The following is a 10,068-nucleotide window of genomic DNA, read 5'->3' as shown; positions in this document are numbered from 1 at the left end:
ATCATTTTGTTCTAGTATTTTAAGACATCATTTCTATTTTATTTAGTATTAAATGAATTTAAATTTATTACTAAGGATAAATGTTACTTTTTTATAATAATAATATTTTCATGGATTTGGTAATAATACGAATGGTTTGATATACCTAAATTTAAAATGCTTAGGTTCAATATAATCTATAATAAAATTGAAATACATATTGAAATAAGTATTAAGAAACTTCAATTGAATCGTGGTGATTAATACTTGACAAAATATTTCAATGATTATTTTAAAAAAAATGAGAAATATTAACATGAAAGGCAAGGTACAAATATATTTAGGGAATAGGAATTTCTAATTTTGATATTATAAAAAATACAAACAAAACTTATTTTACAAAAGGTTAATGCGAATGATGAGATGTTTTTTTTTTTGAATCAAATGTAAGTATTATAAATCAAAAGTAACAAAGCTGGAAAACCAGCAAGTTAAATTTACAAGCATGTTATCCTAACAAATAAAAGGGAACAGGCTCTCAAAATGAACTTAACGGACAAGAATTTACAATAAAAAAAGACCAAAGGGAACAAGAATTTACAATAAAAAAGACCAAAGGGAACATCCTCTCTGAACAAAGGTGCCAGGTCAAAGCCTGAATAGAAAAGGTGGTTGTCAATTAACCAACAAAACCAAGCAATAAGAGAAGAGCATCACTGCCCAACAAACTAGATGAAGTCAGTTTCCAATAGAAGGATAGCTGAATGACCTAGAGGATCAACAATCATGATCAAAATAGCTGAGGATGCACCATGCACCCTTGAGGCAGCATGCATTACAACATGCAGGATTTCCAGAGGGAAAGCAAAGCATCCAGCACAACAAGGAATACTGGACATTCAAAGGCGGTAAGAGCAGCACCCATCACTAGACATTGCACCTACTGCAGCAACACAATAAATCAACACATGACCAGGTCCCTATTGGACATAGCAAGGTCAGGGGACAACAAAAGGCTCCTCCACTAAGAGGCAAACATCCATGAACCTGCACCATAACAGACAAACAACAATGGACTAGCAGTTGGAAACCAGCCCGCAAACAACAAGCTGAAAGTAGCAAACCAAACTGATTAGTCAGAGCAACCAGAAGATCCAGAAGCGAACTTCAAGAAGCCGAGCACACTAAACTGCATAAAGCAGCACACAAAGCTAAAGTGGTTAGCCACAGCATAGTAACTCCAGCAAACCATACCAACTCTACAGCATTGACCATGTCACTACTAGGACAAGCTCCATCCAGCACTCTTCGATAAGAAGTGAGCATGCATGAGGAAAGGCCCCCAGACTTCCCTCTAATAACTAAACAGCAACACAAAAGAAGTAAACAGCAGAGCACATTACAATAGTAGGCCAAACAAACTGTTTGGATCCATAGCAACAACCAAGAGAGAAACAGAATTAGCACAACAAAGCCCAACAAAGAAAGCATGTCGTCACAACCCAGCAGAAGAAGATACTCCACCAAGCAGACTAAGCAGTCTTCAACCGAGTCAGAAGAAATATACAAAACTTCACCCAACCAAACCTCATCAGCTAGTTGGTAGAGAAAACATAAGCCGCAACGTTGTAGCGGACAAACCCACATACCAGTCATAGCAGCCAGTCACCCATACAGACATCAATTGAAAGCCAGACAACACAGCCAACAATAATAAGCCAAACAACATAATACGAAGGCTTCATGAGATGAATCACCTCATGAGATTTTGGAGGACTAAAAAGCCCTATGATAAACTAGCAGAAAACACATTACAGAATGGAAGAGGTAGAACATGTCCTACCATTTCCAGATCTAGAAAACAAGAAACGGAGTTGCTTAACAATTAGATCTAGGTGCTGAAGAGTACCTGAATCAACTGTAAAAGGATCGTAATCGGAACAACCCTCCACCATGGAACGATGCTTATAGGGAGATACACTCCCCATAGCCACTAGAGCCTCCTGTTAGGGTTGAGAAGGATTGATCTACTAAAGGCAGATCCAAAACTATTACCGTGTGATAACATAAGAGAGACTGAGACTTCCCTTGAGTTTGTTGAAGCCAAGAGGAGAAACACATTAATTGCCTTGTATTTTTAAACTGAGACGCCGCCTTGATCTGTTGAATCCAAGAGGAGATAGATGCTAATTTCTTGTTATTCGTGGCTATAAGGCCAGAATTAAACAAAGAAGAAAGAAGCTCCAACAGAAATCAGTGGATGCACTTCACGAGGAGAATGACTTCATGAAGAAGGAGAACATCTCTCTCTATATTATCTATGATGATGTTGTTTTTTTAATATTATATTTGAATGATATATTTAAAAATAATATTTTTTTTAAATTAATAAAATTTTAGTTATTTAAAAAAATTTTAATAAAAAAATTGAAAAAAATAATCTATATATTGAATATAGAAATCTATAGATATAGATCTAGAAGATTACTTAAATTGTCTTAATCCATGCATATAGAATAGATGCTAAAATAACTTAGTATGAAAGAATCTAAGATTTGATTCTTATCTATTTTGCATTGAACACCTCTCACTAAAGACACATGTTCTAAAATATAAATTGAGTGAGATATGATGGAAATGATATCTTATACTTGGCTATAGGATCCATCAATGAAGAAGATAAACTAGAAGTTTAAAATTGTTTGAATTAAAATTTTTTCAATGAAATGTTAAAAAAATTATAAATATTAGTCAATATATATTTTACTTTAAATGGTAGTGCTCTAAGTTCGAAGAGTTCCAAATAAGATAACACATCTGATTCTACAATTAAATAAGAGTACACCTCCAATGTTTAAGGAAACAAAAAGGTTGTTTGGATAAAAAAAAGTTCATCAATGAACGAGGTTGGTTCCTAACATTGTTGATGTAGTTGACTTATACTATGATAGCAATAGAGTCATTTCATACGCAAAGGAATCAAAGTCTCATCAATAATCTAAATAATTACTTAAGAAATTTGATAAATCAATGAAATGAAAGATGTAAAGATAGAGTGAGTACCTAAAAAAAATATATAAAAGATTCTCTTATTAAGTCATTATCCATTATCCATGTAGAAGTATTAATGTTACATGGAGCAATATGGTATTAGATACATGAGCGATTGACTTTAGTGCAAGTTGAAGATAGTTACTTTAATATGTCATATAATCAATCGGTTGGTTACACGTGAAATTATTATATTTAGGTAAATACATAATTATTATTAATAAATGCTTAATTTATCTTTAATACTCATATAACACTGAATTAATAAATCTAGAGTAAAGATAAAGTTCATAAGACAAAAATGCTTTGCAAAAAAATAATAATTTAAAGTTGTTATAATTATGAGATTTCTATTACATCAAAACATTGTTTCTAAAATGTTCATGATCGATGCTCTCTTAAATATTGGATATTCATTAGAATCGTAAAGATTGATACATATTATGTTCTTTTTTTTTATGAAAGAAAATAGTTGTTCTTATAAGCTGAGGTATAGGGATACCTAAAACTAATATATAAGTGTTTGTCATAAGATATGTATATTAAACTAACCTACATGAGAATTTTATATGGAGAGATCATCTATATCTATGGAAAAGCTTAAATGGCGGTTGTCTAAGTGATTCTTACACTTGAGATTACTAAGTCATATTCTATAGAGAATGTTATATTTTGATCCTGTTACATGTTATCTTAATTGAGGTAACAAAAAGGCAGACATTAGGTATAACATAAACTATATGAAGGTATTTTAGTGATCAAGAGAGGATTCATCACTTTAGGTGAATTAGAAAACATATTTTATCTATTTTCAAATAGTACTGACTAAGAAAACCTTGAGTAAGGTAGAATGAGATTTGAAAAGAGTTTCAAATCTTTTTCAAACGATCAATGACTATTATGTGAAGAATAAACATAATTTAACATGACATACATACTTCATGCTTTAATTTTAAATCAGAATATTATTGATGAAAGGATATTAATTACACCGAGAAATTGGTCATTGAAAGGTTAAGTCAAACCACTAATGACTTTTCTAATATTTGAGGGATCATGACACGTTGTTAGACGATGCACTTGATCTTAAAATATAAATTAATCAATTGTTGAATCAATAATAAATTAAATTGTTTAATTTATTTAATTCTATTTAATTATAGTTATAATTTATATTTAGGCCAACATGTTAGGAGCCTAACATATTAAGAATCATTAGTAAAAAATTAAACCTAGATGATTTAATTAAGTATGACTAAAAATGGGATGATTAAAATATATTTTATAAATTAAGGACTAGATTATAATTAATACAATGATTATATTTCTAAACCTAGAAAAATCAAGTAAGGACTTGATTAAGTTAAATTCTAAAATTGTCCTAAATTAATATATGGATATTATTTAAGGAGTAAATTGATATTTATCAATTTATAGGATTTTTTTTCAGATTTCTCTATAAATAGTAAGCTATGCCTCTTTTTTTTTTTTTTTTTAAAGAGATGTACACAATAGAACTCTAGACATAACAATCTCTTAAATAGGGATTTAGAAGATTTCTTACGGGTGGTTTGTGTGGATTACCATTGGAGACGAAACAACTCAGTCTTTAAGGAATTATTCAAAGCTGAAAAAGATCAAATCTTTAGGTAATAAATCTCTAAAGAACTTTAAATCCATCTAACAAGATCCCAAAAGCTTTTGAATAATTTTGTTTTATAGTTTTCACTTTGTCTATAATATTCAAAAACACAATATGTTATACCTAATCACTTATATTAATTAAAAAAAAATTTAAGCTGTCGTCCTTTTTTTTCTTAGTTTACATGGGTTATGGCCGAAAAGAGAAGGACCAAACCCATAGTATTGTTGTTGAATTTTGTATAAAAATTAATATCTCTGAACAAATTTTATTGAATTTTTTTTGTGGACAAAAGTCTCATCTAACATTGTGATCCGTGATCTTTCTTTCCATGCATTGTTATTTCAATGACTGGCATTTATTTTGGTATGCTTTTCCATTGCATTCTCAAACTTCTAAACAGGCTTGCCATTTACTTTCCTTATATTTCACCATGACCAAGCCAGTTTCTCTTCAATTACAGGTTGTCACATGGGAAGCTGCAGTACAAAGGTGCAAAGCAGTTATTGATTTCTTCGAGAAAGATAAACCCTATTTCTCTCCTACCATAAATGATAAAGACTTGCACGATTACTTTCGAACAATGACATTGATGGGATCAGAGGATTTTGCCTTTTACCAAGAGATGATACCTGGATGCATCTTCTTCCTTGGAATGCAGAATGAGACACATAAGCAGCTTCATCCCCCACTCTCTCACCCTACTTTGAAATCATTGAAGATGCACTTCCTTATGGTGCTGCACTTCATGCAGCTATGGCTGCTAGGTATCTTATTCAAAAACCAACCAGAAGTTACTTTGCCAGAGGAAAATTATCGCGATGAATTCTAAGGCTCTTGGCTGACTTCATAAATCGTAAATTCCTCTTACTTGAAAGCGAAGAAAATATTCTGGCAAATCACTTGTGGCATTGTGTTTGTTTTTACTTTTCAATATTTTCTTAAGATTCTTGATACGTTAATGTAAAAAAATCTGAAAGAAAATATTATTTTAATATATTTTTAATTAAAAAACACCTGTTCTTAAGACACGTTGCTGTACGCGATTCATACCAATGGATTGTGCAAATCATGGTGAAATGTGGATAGGCTCCCCAAGTGGTGCGATGGAAGCACATTTCAACAAAAAGACGCCTGAAATGGTTTGTCGAATATTTACGTCACAACAGGAATTATATCTGAGAGGCAACTGATAGACTGATACTATTAAGTCAAGGTGTTGTATGAAAACGCTTTAGGATCTAAATATTTATACATCACAAGTTCTTTGACCTTGATGTTTTAAAATGAAAATCTGTAATCTCCTTACGAGTACATCAACCAGATCTAGTTAGATCACAGAGCCTAAAAACACCGCTTATGGGCTCAGGTTCATCTAAATAACCATCTTTATTTTAAAACCCCAAAACTTTTGGTGACAAGTCTAATAGTGGTTCCAAAGCGCTTGGAGCAAACTTTCTTGCAAAGAGAACGCAGACGTTGTCTGGCTGGTTGTTATACAAGCATGATTGTCCTTCAAACATCCTCTTGAAGAATTCATCTGTAATATCAGAATTCCCAAATGTAGCGGGGTGAGCACCACCCCTTGACCAGTCTGTCCAGGTAACACTTCTGTTTGCCAAGAGATGTGGAAATTTGATGCTCAGCATTGTAGGGAAGTAGTGCTCATCCACATAACATCCCGGTCGGCAGAAGTCTTTAAACTTTGGGTGATAAGTAGAGTCCTCGACTACACTGACTGCAAGCTTTCTATCCACTTCAAACCACTGAGACCCTTTGCGCCACTGTTCAAGCGTGACCTCAGGTTGCATGTTCCAATTATAGCGTCCTCTCCCATATGGACCCGGATCATCAAATACACCCATAAAGCTGTATCGTGATTTTGATATGTATCGATAGATAATGCCAAAATTGTGGAGCGGAATGCAGGACTCAGACAAGAGGATGAACCATTCATTAGAGATATCAAGCAATGCATTTGCAAGGAGTCTCCTCTCCGCATCACACATGCTCATCATACCCCACTCTGCCACCTGCACAGAATCAACACATGAATGATCATCATTTCAATTGTGAGAGTGCAAATATAATGATACTCACAAAATGCTCAAACAGTTTTTTTTCCTTTTTCCTTGTAAAAGTCCACTTCAACAGCTTCCATAAAGATAATGCAACCACTTACAGGTCACAACTGTTTGGGATGGCAACTATCACCATACTTCATACTTATGGCTAGCAAAGACCAAATGAACTTGGAAATCAAGCTCGACTACATTCTCTCTCTGTAACAGCATCCAATGTGACGTCAAACAATGACAGCCTACAAGTCTTAACTTCTCTCTTCTAAAATTTGGAAGCAGGTTTCATACATATACTATTGAGATTATATTGCTATTATTAAAAATAAAAAAAAATTAAAGTAATACTTCTCAAATATAAAGTTATGGTACAGTTAGATTTCTTTAAAATAATTCCAAAAGTAAAAGCAAGTACATGTATTAAATGCAACCTAAATTTATGCCCACTACCCAATCATAACTAAAACAATATACCAATTAATTTCCACCTTTGTCAAGAAAATCTAAACTTAAATATGAAACATTTTGAAGAAACTACGAACAGAGTGTGAATATGGAACATGAATACCAGAAATCAGATACATAAAAAAATCATATAATTTCCTTCTCAAAATTGTGGATTTAAGCTAAGCCTCTGACAGGTTGCAGTCTGTCTCTCTCTGTTTTTTTTTTTTGACCAAAAACCATGGATGTAAACCCTTATCTTAAAAGAAGGATAGAGTTCCTTCTGTTCAAACTTATAGGTCAGCTTCATCAATTTTTCATAATCCTTCCCTATCATATTATTTTTGGTTATAAAAATTAAAAAAATTAAGAAATACTTAAATGTCCTAGTTCCAGCTGATTAATTTTCCATCTATGCTAAGGCATAAGAAGCCCTTCTCAACATTATGCCACTGTGAACACTATATTTTTAGAACTTCTTTTACCTTTGAAGTCACCCTCTACCCTCAAAGTCAAGATTCTTAACTATCCCCTAATGTAGTCAACAGTCTCTACTGTACATGGTTGAACCATCTAATGCAACCAACTTCAAACAGTCATTTTGAACCAAACTCATTTTGTACAATTTCTATGCCTATTTGTGTCATAATGTGATCGTATCACATTCAATAACCTTTTCTTTTTCTTCCTTTTCAGGTAATGCCAACCATCCGTTTTGCACCCCACCCCATGCATCAGAATTCACCATTCAAATATGGTGCAACAATCAGAGTATTTTCTCTAAATTGCAGAACACATAATTCAAATTGCTCAAGTGAATCTGGTTGATGGTCTAACATGAAGCCCAGAACCATATGAGAAGGATAACAGTGATCTTGATTAAACAGAAAATTACTAAAACTTCACCACTGCTGTTGATCTCAACTACCAAAGACTGAAATAAAAATGGATTATGCGAGAGTTTGCAGCAAGCCTAGAAGAAGCCCAGAAAAAAAGATCCAATCTGATCATCGGCAATTCCTGACTTTAGATGGAATCACTGACTTATACAAAATAATGACAAGTTGCTTCTTCTCAAAGTGATTAATTATGGACAGAATGCACCTCAAAAATATAAATCCAGTAACAAAGTGAAATTCACAAATTATGGAGACATCTAAGATTTCTCAGAGAAACAATTTAAACATTTTCAAATGAGGCAACCAAAACAGTAAATAGAAGCTAGCAGTCATATTGCTCCCAAATAGAACAAATACAGCAAGTCATGCATACACATACATAAAGAAGAGAAGGTTCCTAATACCTGACTTGGGATTTGTCTCTTGTAGAACACTGAAAATCGTGTCAAATCCGCAACATAAGATGGCAATGAATGAACATAAATCGAATAAAGGCCTTCGTGCCCCTTGAAAAACCTCTCCCAAAGAGGTGCCAATGGCAATGGCCCTTTTGTCAAGAACATGAAGGCAATCTTCGGTACTCTCTTAATAGGATATTGATTAATCCGAGGAACAAACGAAGCACGCCAAAACAACTCTGTGTCATTCATCTTATGCATCAGGTTTGATGGAGGCCTAATCCATTTCTCTATACTATCGGACTCTTCAAAGCAAGGGAAAATGATATTAGACCTGGCTGCAGGGCCTCCAGTTCGGACTCCAAAAAATCGAATCATGTTTACACTGACGATAGAAATCCCAAGACCGAGAACCAAAAACATCAAGCAAAATTGAAGGAGTCTCAAAGGCAAAGGCCTGTTTTGATTCAATCTAACAGTAGTAACTATAACTGGGTCCTTACCCTCCTGAGTTGCCATCTTATCTTGGTTTCAATTTTTTCTGAATTCAACTCTAGACGAACTGAATCCCAAAACACTCTTAAACTACTACTACTATATAAACATTAAAAGTCCTCCCTAATGGCCAAACCAAAGTTTTAAGTTACAAGAATCAACAAACTTTGGTTTTGGACATATGGGCTAACTTACTTGACTTCAAGACCCAGAGCCCTTATAATTCATAAATAAATAAAGAAACAAATAGTACAGATAAAAAGGAAGAAATCACCACCAAAAGGGAAACAAAATCAAAACTTTACCAGATGGGAATGTTGCAAATCAACAACTTTCTTTTGGACAATCTCGGCAGACATGGAAACAACATGTAAAGCAAAGCGGAAAAAAAATAACACAACAGTATGAAAGAAAGAGTGATGTTTACTAGGTTGTTACCATGTGAAGTGTGTGATCATGGATGGATGATGGGGGGTTTTACTTGTATGAGAAAGAGAGTTTGAATGAATTGGGGTGAATGTTTAACTCTCTCTTTTTCAAGGGAGTTTCGTTTCCTCTATTGAAAGAGGAAAGCGAAGGATTAGAAAAAAGAGTCCTTTTCTTTGGATGGAAATACTGGATCTCATGTCATTTATAACGTCTTCGTTGGTGGGACTCGGATTTCTTGTCTCTTCCTTCTGAATTTTTCGATCTTGGACTCTCATGTTAAATTAACAGCATGTTTAAACTGAATTTCATGTGAAATTAAATTAAATTTTATATATAATTTAAATTTAATTATAAATTTATTATAAATTTTATATATGGAACAAAATATTAAATCATTTAATTATATTGTTTAGAATACATGTGGAATTAAATTAAATTAACAATCTTGTTTAGTGTACCCTTAATTTAAAATTACATGGTATATCTTTTTAATGAATAATCTGACATTATAACTAAGAAAAATCACGAAAAAAAAAGAGAAAAAAATCACTAGAAATGCATCGAAGTTGCATTGCCTCCATGTGCTGCCATGAAAGGAAGCTGGTCAAGATGATTCCAATGGCACAACTAATGCCACCATCAGAGCTTGGCAC

General features: G+C 33.2%; 1 protein-coding gene and 1 long non-coding RNA gene across 2 annotated transcripts; both read right to left on the bottom strand.

The window, feature by feature from the left end:
• Nucleotides 1–523: 523 nt before the first annotated feature.
• Nucleotides 524–2,558, bottom strand: LOC133675394 (uncharacterized). The gene is made up of 2 exons (XR_009835404.1): nucleotides 1,889–2,558; nucleotides 524–1,026 (listed from the first exon to the last, which is right to left on the bottom strand). It is a non-coding gene; the product is annotated as an uncharacterized LOC133675394 (long non-coding RNA).
• A 3,333-nt stretch (nucleotides 2,559–5,891) lies between these two features.
• LOC133687675 (glycosyltransferase BC10) lies at nucleotides 5,892–9,648 on the bottom strand. Its single transcript, XM_062107058.1, has 2 exons — nucleotides 8,498–9,648; nucleotides 5,892–6,705 (listed from the first exon to the last, which is right to left on the bottom strand). Exons 1-2 carry the CDS (start codon nucleotides 9,008–9,010, stop codon nucleotides 6,067–6,069), a joined length of 1,152 nt encoding a protein of 383 aa, XP_061963042.1. The 5' UTR covers nucleotides 9,011–9,648; the 3' UTR covers nucleotides 5,892–6,066.
• Nucleotides 9,649–10,068: the final 420 nt, after the last annotated feature.

The sequence above is a fragment of the Populus nigra genome, chromosome 1 (genome assembly GCF_951802175.1).
Source record: "Populus nigra chromosome 1, ddPopNigr1.1, whole genome shotgun sequence".
Classification (NCBI taxonomy): Eukaryota; Viridiplantae; Streptophyta; class Magnoliopsida; order Malpighiales; family Salicaceae; genus Populus; species Populus nigra.
This window is presented reverse-complemented; position numbering and strand designations above follow the sequence as displayed.

Bases quoted from the DNA above. Each gene is read 5' to 3' on its own strand.
- LOC133687675 (XM_062107058.1), bottom strand. From the start codon at position 9,010: ATGGCAACTCAGGAGGGTAAGGACCCAGTTATAGTTACTACTGTTAGA. The intron at 6,706-8,497 runs GTATTAGGAACC...GATTCTGTGCAG, and splicing joins AGAGACAAATCCCAAGTCAG to GTGGCAGAGTGGGGTATGAT.